Source organism: Haliaeetus leucocephalus, unplaced genomic scaffold (assembly GCF_000737465.1).
Source record: "Haliaeetus leucocephalus isolate CR32 unplaced genomic scaffold, Haliaeetus_leucocephalus-4.0 Scaffold362, whole genome shotgun sequence".
NCBI classification, from domain to species: domain Eukaryota; kingdom Metazoa; phylum Chordata; class Aves; order Accipitriformes; family Accipitridae; genus Haliaeetus; species Haliaeetus leucocephalus.
This window is the reverse complement of record NW_010972798.1, coordinates 2,601,220-2,618,432: the sequence shown is the minus strand read 5'-3', so window position 1 is coordinate 2,618,432 and position 17,213 is coordinate 2,601,220. Positions and strand designations below refer to the sequence as shown.

At 40.6% G+C, this 17,213-nt stretch overlaps 1 protein-coding gene across 1 annotated transcript in view; it reads left to right on the top strand.

Annotated features, from left to right (window-relative positions):
- The first annotated feature begins 885 nt into the window (after positions 1-885).
- The window catches only part of SPATA16 (spermatogenesis associated 16), an 84,455-nt gene continuing 68,127 nt past the window's right edge, over positions 886-17,213 (top strand). The window contains 3 exon segments of the mRNA XM_010573090.1: positions 886-930; positions 2,514-2,609; positions 4,705-5,346. Coding sequence (XP_010571392.1) covers positions 886-930; positions 2,514-2,609; positions 4,705-5,346 — 783 coding nt within the window.

Genomic DNA, 17,213 nt, shown 5'->3' with positions numbered 1-17,213 from the left:
AATCTTTCTTCATTTTTAAGTGATAAAACTGGAGCATCCTCACCTTAGAGATGGATCAGGATATCTGGAATTCAATATAAGTGAAATTATTGTAGAGGAGGGCAGCTAATGACCTATCTGTTGTGGGGCTTAGGATGTGTTTTGTTATAGTACTATATTTCTCTGTCTGTACTAGACGACATTGAAGGAGTGGGATAACACTTGTACAGGTACCAGTGGTATAATTTTCTTATACTTGCTCCATAGTTTTGGATGCAGTTTTGCCTGTTCCAACATTTGCACTGAAATGAACTGTGGCAGATGACTGCCCTGTGGTTTCAAACGGCCTTCTGGGAGAAAAAGACTATTATAGATGAAAGAGTTCAGTTCCTATAACTTTCTGGAAAAGTTGCATCACTGTCTAAGTAGTATACCAATACGGCAGCTGTCATTATATGTATCTTCTAGCAGGGCGAATTAGCCATGGTGGGGTATCATGCTAAGACAACTACATGGCTGCTGGTACACAAGTGAGCTCACTGGAAGACAGATGGGGTATCTTTGCACAAAACGCACATGTGTTGCAGATACAGTCATGCTCTGGCTGAAAAATGTTGTGCTGTTATCCTCTAGAAACGGTGCAGCGTCGAACATTCACAGCAGAGAGCACAAAATACAGATGGACCACTAATGACTAGAGCTTCTGGGACAGCAGATGAGGTACAGCCAGACCATCCTGAGCGAGGCAGCTTGTACCTTATGCTGCAGAGGAAGTGAAAACAAAACAAAACAGTGACAACAGAAAGCTCTGCCAGTTCTAATCAGGGTGGGGGGAGGGATAATTATTGCTGTCTCCAGATCTGACGCCTGATTTTTCCCTGAGCTTTAGCAAGGCGTTTATGGGGCATGTTCCGTGTCAGAGCATGGGTCCACTTGGACTGCGGTCGAATGGTCAGTGTAAAGAACCTGCTTCAGAGTCAGAAATGTAACTGTCGAGTCCCCTTTCTGCTTCCCAGCTGCCATATCTTCCCCCTAGCCTCCCAAATCATGCGAGGGTATCATCCAGCAGGCCAGCACTGGGGAATCTCTCCTTCAATTGCCTTCTTCCTCCATAGCCTGTGCTGTAAAAGGCAACTGTGATCCTCAGAAACAGCGACTCGTGCTGTCTGCTGAAAGAGTTCACCGAAATTGGGAAACAGACCTTTTTCTGAAGCGCAGCCCCACAGAATTCACATCCCAAAGAGCTGGTAACAGCAATCTAATGGTCCAGTTTCAAGGCAGCTTAATCCCCTCTGGGAACTACTAGAAGAAATTCCTCTCTCCTGTCACTCCACTTAAATCAGTGCTGAATGTAGCCCAGTGGTTCTACCTTGCTATATGTAGATTCAGGAAGATAGCACTGCGGTCTTTGGTGTTTAAAAAGGTTTTACTTCACAACTGTAAGGGCAAAAGCCTTTTTGGTTGAAATCAAAGTTTAAATTCTGAAGAAAAAAGGGCTCATCAAAGAACTGGCAAAGAATTTAACAACTAGGTGCCAGCTAAAGGGCCAGTGTGATTTATCAGCAGGTTCTTCTCTAATCTGATGTGAGATAATAGGAGAAGGTGTTGAAAGCAGAATCAAACTAGATACAGAACAAAAAGCATAAGTAATAGGGTTCATAAGATTATACACATAAAGAAGTTTACGTTACCTAGTAGGCAGGCCACTCTCCCCAAGAAGGTTTTCTTAGATATATTGGGAAATCAACAGACAAAACCAGAAGATATTGCAAGATAAATGATCTTACGTTCCTTTTGCCTTTTTTTTTTTCACATAAGCCTCTCCATTTGGAGAGATGTAGTTTCCTTACCAACAGAGCCAACAAAATACTTAGCTGTAGCAGCTGGTAGTGCCATGGACAGACATCTCTTAGCAAAGATTAACCCTCAAATATGCAGAAAGCTGAGCTTGCTTATGACTGATCAGGAAGATCATTCCTGAGAGCTCACAAATTTAGAGTAGTTTCCTTCTGACGATAGCCCTAAATTGTCTATCTATACTCCCTCGCACAGTGATTCATTAGAAGCATTTCACAGTAAACGCTTCCAAAATAAAAACCAGACATTTTAACCAAAGTCTTGGGAAAAATACTTAACTGACAAAGATAATGATTTTCTAAAAGCTTTTCCATGGAAGTGGTTTTTTTTTTATTGAGGCAGTGATTAAACTGAGCCTGCCTGAGTTATAACGTGCTTCCATTGCACAACCCAAAGTCATGTTAATCAGCCTGAATACCTAAAAATACAATAGGAACAGTATAAATCCACTTGATATAGCAAAGTTCATTTCAGGTGCTGGTCCACCAGAGAAATATCCATAAGTGATTAAAGAATTACCGGTGTGTATTTCACAGTTTGTGCTCTGCTTTTTTTTATTCCATGGTAAATCAATTTAAAATTCTTAAGACAGTTTCACGGCAAACAGTTAGGTCCAGCCAATTTCCCATTCACACTGATATCAGCCCCCATCAGATATAGGGCTTTGTCTTTGTTAGCTTTCTGGTGAGGAGAAGAGTCCACTAATTCTCCTTGAGGGCTCCTCAGTACTATACGGCTGCTCAGAGGAAAATTCCTGAAAACTTGTCTCTCATGTAGACACTTAAATCTCATTTTCTAGAGTTCTATAGGACCTTCGGTGAACAGCCCACCCAAGAGGCTGTGAAAGTCCTGCGTTCCCCCTCCAGAACATGGTATAGCCATATACTGCGGGGCCACGGGGAGGTCCATCGCAGGTCCCATACGTGACAGTTATGTTGGCACGACATGGCACCAAGACCGTCAGGCTCATCCCCTCAGCTGGTGCTGAGACTGGCTGGAGTCTCTCTGCTCCGCTGCACAGCAAAGATAAATCATAATTTCCTAAATTAGCTAGTGCTGAAGCCAGCACTGAAAAACGCGGCTTCCAGTCTTTAGGCTATGCTATGGTTTGTTTTAAAAAGGGATTGAATGTCTTACAAACAGGTAAAATTGCTGCCAGATGCAAGTACATTAGCCTTTTCCAGCTGCTTTACTGCTGCCATTCAAAATAGCTTGCTATAAATATGATTCCTTTGAGCTCTATTCTGACAAGTGCGGAGCACTATCTGGGAAGGGCCAGTGGTTTTCCATCCCCATTGAACTCAGTAGGAGTTGTGATTGCTCAGCATATTGCTGAAAAAAGTCTGCTGAAATTACCTTAAATCACACAATTATCCCCTCACCTCTCGCTCCTTCTCTTGCAGTCGTGGAAGGAGGAATAAGTTTCTCCACAGGCAGTTCTGCTACAGTAAAGTTTTCAGCCTGGAGGTAGCGAACAAATGTCAAAAATCAACGAGTTCCCTGCTTCAGGGCTGGTGATGGTCCTGGCTGCAATTCAGCGTAGCCAGGGGAGGAGGGGGGAAACATGACAAAGATTTGAAACCCTATTTACAGTAGAATCCAGTATCAACTTCTCCTATGGCCTAAAATGCCTTCGCCTCTTCCTTTTACCCCTTTCTATAAATTTCTGCCTATTGCCTAATGCCCATTGCCCTAAACAATAAAGGTTCGCTGTACCACAGCATCCAGGACATATTCCGGCAGCTTTTACCAGTGCAGTAGTGCATACTGTAGGGCCCTTAATAAAAATCAACACGTTGCTTATTGTTTAAAATCTGTTTCTGGCTGAAGAGAAATGCATTTATTATGTATCTTTCCTGTGTACAATCTGTACCTGTAGTTAAGTCCATTAAACTGGTGCTAAACATATGGAGGTCTGTTGAACAATAACACAAGGTCAAAAAAGGCCGAGTGCTTATGCTTAACAAACCATTCTGAAATACGATCATCGTTAAAGCTATTCACAATTAAACTTTTCATAATTGATGGAAAAACTGAGAAAAGAATTACCTGTGCCTTCCACCTTTTCACTCTGAAGTCAGCAGAGGCAGATGAAAATCAACATTTCCTTTGAATCTGAGCACGATTATGAGTTTACAATGCAGATCAAGTCACTTTTCCTATTGTACGGGAACTGCTGTTGAGAAGAGGCTTATGAACTTGATTCTACACCTTGTTCTACCAGTTTGAATCCCCTGCTGGTTCCCTGAACTGAGAGTTAGGCTGTTAACCACTGGCAGAGGGTTGCTGCTTAGCTGCAACACTCCAGTGTCCTTTACAGACAGTTCAATAAGAAATAGCTTTGAAACCCAAATCCAGATCTGAATTTGGCTCAAATGCAGTGGAAGCTGGGACCCCACTTGGAGCTCATGCCCCTCTGGAATATATCCAGTCTGCCTGATTTTTGAACACCCCTCTCTGACTTAGGTCACCGTGCTTACCAGCTCTCAAAAATCAGGCCACGGTGATTTTTCGCGCTCCGTAACAACATACAATGTGAGTCAATCAGTCACAGGGTTTTGGTTGTTTTCTTTTGATTAAAAGCCAGATTTTTCCCTTCTTGTTGCAGATATAACAAACTGGTACACTGGCATTACTTTACATAAACAAACATCCGTTATCAATACTATCAAAAATATTTAAGGGTCCTTAAACTTTTACACAAGAAAGAGAAAATAATTACAGCGAGTCTGATATTCTAGGTACTAACTACTGAAGAGTTTTCTCTCATAGTCATGCCTACAATATGCATAGCGGAGAAAGCATTTGCATGCTTTTTTTGGCTTTGCAACATTTGAGTATTCTTAACTTTTCTACATTTTCTCCTAGTACTCTTTCTTCGCTCAAGTTACGGCATCAGAAAGCAATACTGACTTCCAAAAAAATCTCATAAGCGTGGATGGCAAGAATGAAACCTCTCAGCAAATGCGCAGAAGTAAGGAGTCAAGTGTAGCAGCAAACAAGTTGAAAGATATTCCAGAAGCACTGCAAGAGTTCAAAAACCACCTTGGGAATGGAGCAGCAGAAAATATAATGGAGAGAACACAAATAGCAGAGAAAAAGGAGGAAAAACAAAGTAATAATGTAGACAGAGCAAGCCGTAAAAGGAAATCAGAAAACAACGATAAATTAGCTGTGGAAGAAGAAGAAGAAACAATGTTAGAGACTGGCAATCAGTTAATCCCGACACCTCTGTCTCATATTCCTCTGAAAACCCTAATGGACGTAGAAATGGAGTTGGTCTACACCGACGAGGAGGAGATTTCCTTCGAGTTTGCCAAGCCTGTGGCACCTACAAGCACACAATCAGCGTGTCGTGATGCTGAAAAAGCAGATGCTCTGAGCACACCTAATAGCAGTGCTTTGCCCTACATTGACGAACAGCTTCAGATGACCCTCCGGGAAGCCAGCAATTCCTACAGGGAGAAGAACTACGAGGCAGCAGTGGAGCAGTTCTCAACAGCACTGGAGGTATGGGGTTAAAAAAGTACGATCACCATAGCAAAGTAAATTAAAGGCTGTCATTGTACTGACTGGGTGTAATAACATCAAAGTGAACAAGGAGCACAAACCTGGGATGTGTATGGTTTAATAAAAATCCTGAGATGCAATTTCATGTGAAATCTGAAAATTAAGAGCTATAAATAAATCATAGATGGAGTGGGTCACTGGACTGAACCAAAAAAATCTCAGGTGATTTTGTATTTTTCTCTAAGCCTTCAACTGTATTTATGTATGGAGGAAATTTAAGCCCCACAGAGTGAAAAAAATTGCTCCTCTTTTTAATCCCAGCTCAATCAGGGGCAATGATATCTCAGTAATCAGGGGAGTTCCCACTCTACCCCAGCTGTCCAGGCACTACTGGGTGAAATGTTTAATCCTTTGGTTAAACAAAAGGTCTGGTTTAGTCTCTCTTTTCCCTACAGCATTTCCATCATGCACTGTTCCCCTTTTTTCTTGAAAGCCAGAAGATGGCCGCTGGATCTCTGTAGAAATCCTTTTCTTTCTGCATGAGAAAGGACAGGTCTAGTAGCGAGCAACCCCCCTCTGGACACAGGTGGCTTTTTCTTCAGCAACTAAGAGTCCAAAAGCTGGGGTTTTTGTGGAAACAAAGACTTCTTGCCTGCCTGAGATACTAAAGCAATAATACGACCTTGGCTATGATCTTTGAAACTAATCTGTGATTTTCATGACTTTCTGCCTTTAAGCGCTCAAACTTGAGCTGTCTTAAATGGATCTGTTCTTTGATACGTAGTTATTTCTATGTTTTCAAAAGCAGAGCCCTTCCCAAGTTCCAGGCTGAGCCCCCCCCAAAGGAAGTATCTAAAGACCTTTGACGTTTATTAAAATCTTAGCCAGCCTTGCGTTTTGTCACTAAAATATAAGAAGAAAAGAGTAAAAGGGAGAGTTCCGAACACTCTGGCAAGGTTGCAATTAATGTCACAGGGGGAGGGAAGAGAAAGGAGGTGTAGGAAAGCCCAGCAGGTAGGTCACGGTTACATCCACCAGCGTCCTGTTTCCTGGAAGCCAGAGCTAGCAGCATTTACAGTAAAACTGATTGTTTGGAGTTGTATCATTATTCCCAGATTTCTCTAGTGCTGCTAATCTCAGTTAATTATATTGGAAATCCCTTGTATTATGACCATGTAATTCATAATGTGCCAGTAGAAGTCATGGTTCATAATAATCACATAATGGGCAAGGACTTAGACGTAATCAGATTTTAGTTACCCTGTCGTGTTTCCATAATGCTGCTATAAAACCAACATAATCACAAAAAAGCACCAGTTATTTAAAAATTTTTATCAGATTGATGTACAGTATCTTTCTCTCTCTTTTTTAAACAATGTAAGATAACAAAAATTGGATTACAATTGCTGGGAACAGACTATGATAAACTGTTTGCTTGTGTGCAGAATGAAATTTAATAATGGCATCAGCCTCTCAATTTTTAGTAATGTTAAACCTGTTAAATAGTAGCACTCTACAGCCAAAGGCTGCTTTCAAAGAGGTAGCATTACAGCATTTTGAAAACAGTATCTCCAAGAGCATAGCTGTCTTGTAAACCTTGAAAGACACCCTATATCCTCACAATTAACCCAGCTGCTAACATTTACTGTGCAGATGAGGGCTTGACTTTTTCCATGATACATGATGCAAAAACCCGCTCTTAGTAGCTGTAAGGATTTTAAAGGCTAGCGTCTGCATTGCAAATAAAATTAAAAAATAAAAATAAAAAACAAGAAAAGAGACACTTTATTCTTTACAGGAATATAGTTGGTGATTAGAATAGAGGACTTGCAAGCTGGACTCTCTGGACTCTAATGTTTTGTCTCCACTCTGACCCCAATCACTTCAGCTATACACTTGACATCCTGAAAAAGGGTCCAACCGTACTTGTTTCAGCACTGTACTGCCCAACTTCATTCAAAAGCATTTGTAAAACATTAGAGGTTTGCAGGTGACAAGCAAGTAGCCTACTCCTGTTTTTTTCTACAATACTGAAGACGTTTTATTTTAAAACAATAAATATTATAGCAGTGAGTGAGTGAAATTAGAGTGCCATCCTTTTTAGGCTTTTTTTCCCCCCATACATTCAGAAATGAGCTGTGATGGGGACAAAAACACTTGTCACTTGAGAGGAAAGGAGTACTTTTCTGCTCCTAAGATGAAATGGAAAGGCTAGCTAATAGACATCCTGGTGAAAGAATAAATAGAGATTAAAGAATTCCTTCCTGGGATTGAGGACAGAGTGACTGGAAAATCACAGAATTGTAGGGCTGGGGCTTCTCAGCAGCCTCTTAATCCAGCTCTCCTCAGAAGCAAAAACCAGAATACCCCTGAAAGACACTTTTGTACTGTTTCTAAAAATCTCCAGCAAGAGGGACTTCTCATCTATATCAGCAAGCTGATAGAAAGTTTTTCCACATCTTCCATGCTGCAAAATAGCCCATAACTTTTTTTTTTTGTATCCTTATTTGACATGAAGAGCAATTAACCACCCTACTCTCTCTGTACTTGCAACCTCTTAGCATCTCTCTTTTCAGTCTTCTCTAAATGAAATAAATTCAGCCCTCTTAGTATTTCCTCCCAGGTCTCATTTTCTAAACCTCTGTGTTGTTTTTGTTGCTTTTCTTTGCATTATCTCCAATTTGTCTATTTGTTCAGATATAGACAAATTGGAGATGTTGCAGAGAAAACCAGAAAACTTAAGCTGCTGAGACTGGAACTGTGGTTGTTTTGCCCATCGCTTTTTGAAGAAATGAACAAAAATTTCCTCTGCATTTCATGTGGGTGAAGAGACCCATGATATGTAATAAGCTCAAAGGTCACAGAAATTCAAAGTCAGAGTTTCTGGTGCTAAATGTTTACAGACATTTTTCAGGTTTAAGGAAATTAATGCTTTAGTCTGACATTACAATGTTTCGAGTTAGACACCCTGATGCAGAAAAGCGTGTGCATAGCGTTAAATTTGAATAGTATCACTAAAGTTACCTTACATATTGCAAATATGATCCATTTCTTGGCTCTTCTTTAGGCAGAAATGTCTTTTCTAGATCCATCTATATTATTCACGTCATATTATCATTCTTTAGATCATGTTGGTTTTCAGATATGCAAATAACAGGCAGTTCTGAAAGTCTAGCACTGAAATTATTGGATTTGGGGGGACAAAAGGAAAATTATTAGTCAGAAAGGAAAACTGAAATGCTTGTTTAATTTAGAGACTTTTATATGTTGGACAGCATGCTGCTGATTACCGCAGACATCGGGAAGGCAGTATTATCAGGAGAAGAATTGGTGGCTTCTCGCTATTTCTGCACTATTTAGCTACCATTAAATTAATCAGGAGGGACTTAGCGTTAGTCAACTGCATTACAGTTGGCCTGGGAGAGGAAAAAATAATGCTCCCTTGGAGAACTCTCACCATTAGAGCTTAAGAATTAAGTACTTTCTGTTGCTAGTGAGCAAAATAGCTGAAGAAATTGGGGCAATAGTCTTCACTCTTCTACCTCCTAGCTCAGTAATACAGTATATTATATATACTACATTGAGAAACACTGTAAATTTCCCTAAATTTTTGGCATCCATCTGTTGGAATGTAGGGAAATAGGACTTGAACATCTGGGCTGGGATATGAAGGGTATGCGAAATCACTCTTTAGCTTAAAACCTCAGTGGAAACCATATTCGTATATCTATAAAATCTCTAGCCAATTATTAACAGCTTAGCTACAAAATAACATTAAACCTTTATGAGGATCGAAAGATCTTGTCTCAAACTAATCTCCTAATATCAGAGAGCATAAAAGACTTCAGAAACATCAGCCTATTTAAAACCTGCACACATTTAAATTTCAGACCCTGTTGTTCTGAAAATAATCCTCCCCTGCGATTAAAAAATAAATGAGAAAGGTTCACAACTGCTGTGCACAGAAAGAAGTCCACAGTATCTCAGCACACAGCTTTCGGCGTAGAATATCTCAGAGACATGAAATGCATCCCGTGTGTGAGGTGAAGGCCTCAAACAGCATGTGATTAATTCACCAGAGTGCTGTTGTGGTGCCTTCCACGAGCTGGAATATCTCCATTTTCCACAGATGGCTATTATGGGCACCGTTCCTATGGCAGGGAGATAAACATTAGTGCCATCTTTTTTGCGCACCTTGAGTTTTTAGATTAACCTTTCCTGTGGCTCATTGCCTTGTGATTCACTGCTTGCGGAGAAGGCTTTGTCAAGACCACACTCCCTCTTCCAGGCAACAATATCTGCAAAAAGCTAATATTTTGACAGCGGCTGTGGGACCGGTGCCTCGTGGACATAATTACGTACCAATATAGAGTTAGGCAGCATGGTTCGACCAAGCCTCCCATCAATTTCGCTATATGAAAAGCCAAAAATTAGTATTTCCTATATAAATACCTACATGAACAGAGGTTCATCTTCAGTGGTCTGTCCAGTGGTGGAGCGCTGTAGGATTAGGATTTTGGATGTGCTCTCTCTTGTCACCATGGGGTCAGCGCTAGCTGCTGCAGAGAGTCTGGGGCACAGCCACGTTTCTGCCCACCCTGCCTCCCCCAACCAACATTGTCTCCTTTTGCAGGTGGGTGAAGAGGTCCAGGAAGGCATCGATGTATAACAGTGTGTAATCCCTTGCTTTATGGAGCATGGAGACTGGAATTCCTGGTCATCCACCAGAATGAAAGGGCTAGAAAAATGGGACTTGATAGAGTTTTCCCTATGCCCTCTCACCAACAAGAGCTGTGCAAGGACTAGACACAGTTTAACACCATGAAAGTCCTCAAGGGAGAGCATGTGAAAGGCTAAATATTTATTTTTTGCACCAACTTTCGGGAGCTAAAAATCAGACTCATAATTAATCTATCCTTATCACCAGCACAGCTCCTCTAGAAATTTCCTGGGAGTACAGTAGGTCTTGGACAGAGAACATCAAAGATGACAGTCACTGATCCCCCAAAGCCGGAGCATGAGATGCTGACTTTACGCTCTAGAAATATTCTTTTAACCTCTAATAACAAAGGAGTTTCCTAAATACAGCCTACTAATTTAACTTGCTTTAAAAAAAAAAAAAAAAAAGCCCTGATAATCAGCAGTTTTTCTCTCCCTGTAGTTCCATTGCTATATTTTTAGGCTGCAAAGCCAAGAAATTGATTTTTTTTTTTTTTTTCCTACTGATACTTACAGTCTTTTATGGCTGCAGAAGATTTTTAGACCAGGAATGTGAAGCTTACAGATGGTTCAAATCTGGTTTGTGGGATAGAGTGGGAATCTGTTATAATGATCCATTTGGACACGCTCCCATTTTTTGATCACTGAATTTGAATCTATTAATCTTCTAGACATTTCCAGCATGGCCATCACCATGAAATAAGGCTGAGGAACTGCACAGCTATTTGTCTATAAGGATTCGTGCCCCTGTTCTTCTTGCCTGAACTGCTGTTACATATCTGGCTTATAAAGTACTTTTTTCCTCAAAGGAATACTATGTGTTGACCATAAAACAATATATTTTCTGACTCGTGTGTGTACAAGAGCAAAATCCCTATTCCAGAAAGGACAGGCCATATTTTCCAATCATTTTGGTGCCAAAGCAGATCAGTCAATTTCTAATTAACTCTAATTGGCTTCCTCACATGCTATTAAATTATTTACCTGGAGGTGACAGGTGCTCAAAAGCACCAAATATTTTCTCCATACTTTGTAAATGTTAAGCAGTATATTTGATTAAAAATAATCACCTACCACTTGTCACTTACAATCAAAAGCCTCATTGACCTAAACACAAGCAAACCACATGTTTTACAGTCACTGAAAAATAGAGGCAGGGTTCATGTAGTAGATTCCTCAGTAGGTAACACAAAGGGTGGGGAAAAAAAAAAAAAGAAAAAGAAAAAAAAGAGAGAAAAAGAGTTAAAAAAAAAAAAAGACTTGGGACAGCCTTGGAGAAGGCACTAGCCCATCTTGAAAGACATGGGCGCAACTGTCGACATGGTGCATGGCTCAGGGCATCTCACTGCTGGCTGGACCCATAAAGGGCTTCTCTGAAAGCTGGGCTGCTAAAAATCTTTAGGTGCCTGAACCCCACAGCTCCCCATATGCACCATAGGCACCGTGGTACCCAGTGACAGATAAAGGCACAGGTGCGATGCTCCCTCACCTCTCTCAAAATAAAGCAGTGCCTTAGAGCCCATCTCAAAGTGGAGTTTCCTTTGTGTTCAGGGCCCTAAGAAATTGGAGGTATTTATCCTCCCAGCTGCCATCTGCTCCTGGAAGGGATCGTACAGGAACAGGGAGGGCAGAGCAATTCGTGTTTAATTTGTGGCTCTGGGCGCTTCCTGGCTAGAGCCAGCGCAACAACACGATGGACAATCGACTTAATTTATTGCAAGAAAATTAGGCAAGTTAGGAGAAGGTTCAAGCACCAAAGGCAGGTAATACAGGCAAGCGGCGGTCACAGAAGGTGTGCTGTTAAAGTATTTTCTCTCTGAAATGTCTTTAAATCATACTGCTGCATACCTACATAGACTCTGCAGAGGAGAGAGAGATACAGGCTGAAGCAGGCACCGAATTGGAAAGTGTTCATGGACTGATTTGAGAGTAACTTTATCCATGAGGACAGTTTAGAGAAAATGTGTTATTAAAGTACTTTATTTCCATTTAGAGATTCACACAGGCATACACAGACAGTAGGTGGTGACAGCTGCTACCAGAACCATTTGTTATCTTACTCCTGTTCAGCTTTTGACAGTGTAAAATGAATATAAATGCTGAAAAGCTTTACAGAGGTGAACCAAACAATAAAAAGTAGGGGGGAATGAATTCTGGTTAGGTTACTTTAGGGAAGAGCTTTATTTCTGTTTATTCCTGAGGCATGGATATGTGTTGTGTTTCTAATGCTGACAATACTGTTGAGAGGATTCTTGGTGGAGTTTACTAAATCCACAGTATCCTAAGGTGGGGAGAGAGGGGAGAGCTGGCCTTGCAGCTAGCTTTAATGTCATATCCGGAAATGGCATGAAAATAAGGCTTCAGCAAATTATTGCTTTTCCCTAATAATCCTGTCCGTCAAAATGGAGTGAACCTTTCCCATAGTTTGCCTTAATAAAAGTGCTGGTGAGATATCTCTGTGTTTGGACTTAGCAGTAGCAAATCTCTTGGCATCAAAGGGATTAAATTAGTTGGCCTGAAATTATATTGCTTTTTCCAAGCAATCATGACAGCTCTCAATCTTGCTACAATATAGTCACATCACACCAGCTGACAGTTGCCTCCAAAAAAAACATTCATTTTGGCCAGCTCCTCCTGTGAACACTATCAACAGACTGATGCTCCTGCTTCAAAGTCCAATAGGCATCTTGAACTACAAGCCTGTCAAGAGGAGGTACTGGTATCAGTTCTGACTTTTGTCTGATTGTTTGGTTTTCACATGGAATATTTACACCATCCTTGGTTTGGTTTGATCTTAGATGGACTCACAGTGGAGGGCTGACAAATTTTGTATTACAAAAGCAATCTATAAATCCCTATGTTGTACAGAATATAAAGTTCCTTGGAAACTATTGTAGTATATTGATTCCACAATATATATTTCATTAGAGAGCTTTGGGGTTGGTTTTTTTTCTTTTTGCTTCTGTGACTACTCCTCTCACCCTGGCAGTACTGATAACGGGAACACTCCATAAAACAGGGATTGGTAATGAGAGGCACAGATTTATAGCACAGCACACAGATTAAGCTGAAGTCAAACGGATGATATTTTCCTAAAACCTTTGTTCCCGATCTAATGCTTCCGAAGCAAATTATTTGCAATATGAGAAAGACCCGTAAGTTTGCACTGGGGGGAGGTAAAGCCTTTATCTGAAGTTGGACCAATAAACAGGAATGACTTTGGCTTAGGACTGCTGCAGGGAACATCGTTAGTTTCTGTGGGAGGGAAAGATTCACGTCAAGTTTATTTTTATAAAGCAGCATCCACCTAGAAATGAGCACAAACTAAAATGCTATATCCTCTGAATTTGGTGGGCACCTGAAATCTTATTTTTGCCGAGAGCTCTTGTCTCCAAAAAAAGGCCAAAACACTGACAGAGGTGCAAACCCTAGCTCCATGTCAGCCTTTGGGGAACATAAAATTTAGGTTTGAACTTCTCTAATGTTCTGGCCCACCTGGTCACCAAATCCTTTCCATGTACTGCTGGTTCCTGCGGAAAGACTGGTTCTAGCTGAAGAAGGGATTTAAGCCTAGACATAGGCAGGGTTTAAGATAAACCCAGTGAAACTGTGGGGAGAGCGGGCTGAATCCCACCCCACAAGGAGGGCAAGCAGCCTGCTAAGTTCATCTGGTAAAGTCAATACTCACCAGATCTGTGCTTTTCTGGCAAACAGTGGTCTTCTGAATAGAAATAGGGACCGTTTCTCATAACTTAGCACAGCTGAGGTATATTTGCCTCTCGGTAGGTACTGTGTAACCAATAATAAGCCCAAGACAGCAAATGTGCCCTGCACACACATTACTATTACAGAATCCAGTGCTAACTCTGCACAGAGCAGCTAATACGCCAAAAATATCATACGTACGTATTATTTAAATTATCCATTTCAGAGCACATTGCAGGAAGCCTAGTAAATTTAGTTCTTCTAACCTGACATCTGCATTCATATTTAGTAGTGAATTATATATTTTCAATATGTTTTCTAGCAAGTTATTTACACAAATCTCATTAACAATAAAGACAGGAGTTTTATATACAATTCCTGCTCTGCTGACTGAAATTGCATACCAAGATGTCAGTATGACTTTGAATAGAAGCTAGAAAGTTATGCTGCATGAAATCATGTCATTGAGAGAAAATCCTCTCTCTTTTTATTCTCTGTACTGACTTTTTTTTTTTTTCTCTCTCTACTGAGACAAAACCACCATTAACTGGTTCTTTGTTATGCTGGTTTCCTGCAGTATTTTTCATAGTGCCTAATAGTTGTAAGGACTGGATTACAGTGCAATATACTGCAAAAAGCAGTTTGTTTTCAGTCCTGTGTGAGGCTTGCTATCAGGTTTTGAAAGTTATTTTCAGAAGTAGCCTTCCTTAGCAGACATTTTCTGGGATGCAGTTAGTGTTCAACTTGCCAGGTGCCTGATGTGCAATGCAGTGACATTACCAGGCTGATTACTTGGATGGCTCTGAAATGAAGGTGTCTGGTTAGGACTGTTGGCTAGTCAGAAGAAAAGGCACTAATTAAATATTTCTTGCCTTTTCAGGTTTGTCCCTCTGATTAACCACTCTAAAAGTCACTCCAGGGAAAACCATGAAGTTATCTTTAAAACGGAGAGGCATGATTAAACATTCCTCTGCTAATAAGAAAAAAAAAAAAAAAAAAGAAAAAAGGCAAAAGCAAAGCAATCAGCTCCAGCAAGGCTAGCACGTTATTGCTGTATTCAAACTAACTCTTAACCCTTTCAGTCTGGCAGATGAAAGCACAAGCGGTCTCATGGAATTTGCCAAAGAATCTCATTGCCATACACCATTTGACCAAATTTTCTTGTTTTCCCGAGCTAAATTTGCTACCAAATATGTATCTATATCCACACACATAGATGGATATCCATTGGGCATCTTCTTTAAGACAAACCATATTCCCGAATTTAACATACACCAAACCTGTAGTAGTGATTAGTAAACTGTTACCATTGCCAGTTTCTTACACCTGAACCTTTCACCTTGTTTTCAGTGAAAGCAGTTCCAATGCACCAACGTACAGGTCGGTGCCTAACCAGAGCTCTAATTTTATTCTTCAAATTACAAATATGTCAACTAGGAGGCTACCTTCATGATCAGCATTTCCACCAGTCTTTTACCAAAGCCATGGTGGGTTTGAGGGGATCTTTTCCTCTCTTTCTTATTTGCTAACGCCTGGGAGGCCTTTACTCAAAATTTCCTTGCTTGCTACTGCCAAAATTAAAGCCTTAATACCACAACAAGATCTATGCTAAGTTCACAGTGTCACAGACTTGTTCTGTGACCTTTGACAAAGTACTTTATCACAAACATTTATACGACTGTGATTTCAGCAATATATTTATAGGGTCCAGTACGTTGCAAGAGAAACCTCCTTTATCAGTGAAAGTATAGCATCATTAGTGTCAGTTCACTACTAATACAAAAAATGCAGGTAACACTTTCGTTTCTTACGTTTCATTCCTTACTTGGTAACTCTTTGAATGGGACAACTCTGCTGTCTTCTAAAGGATGCATATACACAAAACCTGTACAATGGTCTCCAGTTGTAACAAGGGCCCCTATGAAAATATATCCTTTGACGGGATTTTTTTTTTTAATTAAACATTATTTCTGGAAAAATATTCCTATCTACTGACAGGACTGCTCTCAGGTAGACTAAGTCTGAAAGTAAAACTACTGTTAGATTTGCTAGCTATGGTAAAGGACATAAAATAGCACATTGCAGGTTTTTAACCCCAGATTGGCTGTAAAGCTTCAAAAGTTTAAGTTGTTTGCTTCAATTTCATAGCCTCTATAACCTTTAAAATATTGGCAAGATTTCTGCAGACCAAAAGCTCACCAAAGTCATAAGTAAGATGTACTCCCAAACTTCCCTGTTTGGAATTAAAATAAAATCCTGTAACGTAGCTCTGGAAAAAGAAACCCTCAATGGTACAAAATGTAACTGCCTCTCCAGGCCCAAATCTGTATTTGAATGTCCTTGTGGCAAGACCTTAAGGTATTCAGAGGAGCGAGATGGAGCTGCTTTTGCCTTTTACTGAAAGCACTCCACAAACACTGACAGCCTTTTTGGTCTTCAGAGGTAGCGTTACCAGACTGCAGCAAGATAGAGAACACTTTCTTCTGCTAGGTGAAACAAGAAAATTGCAAACAAATCTCCTCCCTGCTCATTACGTCTGTGCATGGCACAGCCTTTCTTCTTCCCTTGCTCTCAGTCCAGCAGGATTTCCCAAAGTTACAACAATCTGTAGCTACAGAGGCTCCTTTGGATCCCTAGGAAATTTTCCTTTTTCTCTTCCCCTTTGAAACTCAGATGTGAGTCTTTCTACAACTCTTCTCCACATCCCCACCTGTGCTGCAAAATCCCAGCTCAGTGTCTCCTTCCCACCTAACTCCTCCCCTGGAAACTTCCCCAAATGAGTTTTCTCAGGTGCTTTCTGGCACTGTCTTTCCCTCACCCCCCAAAATCACACAGTCAGGCTCAATATTCGGTGGCAGACAGCACAACGCAAGGCAACAGTCCTCCTCCTGCTGCACAGCCACATGCTTCTACCAGAAAGGCCAGCAAAATACCATAAAGGGTGAAGAATCACACACAAAAGGTATCATCTCCGTCAGAACTTGGAAAACGATGTGCTTTTCGGGCTGCACTGAGATGGTTCACCCAACAGAAATCTTTCCCAGTGGTGTCTATATTGTTTCCAAAAAAGTCCCTTATGCCAGTGGATAAATTTAATTGTGCATCTCACTAATACCAGACACGAGGGCTATTTTGTATATTCATAAACTATTCTGCTTAGTACAGAAGGAGCCATTTCTGTAAAATTAAGTTCAGTCTTACTTTTGGTGCATGTGTTGCTGCTGTTTGTATGGAACTAGCATGGAGGGGTTTATCTCAAAACACGTTGATCCACTGCAGAAATGCTACACAAAAAATCAGGAGAGAGTTTGGGCCCTAGAAAGTATACAACCTAGATGGTCCCAAACACAGGCACATCCCTTTAAAATATTACTCTGATTTTGTGAGATTAAAGATCGAGTTATTACTTTCTTTGAACTCTTACTCTGAGATGTCTTAGAGAA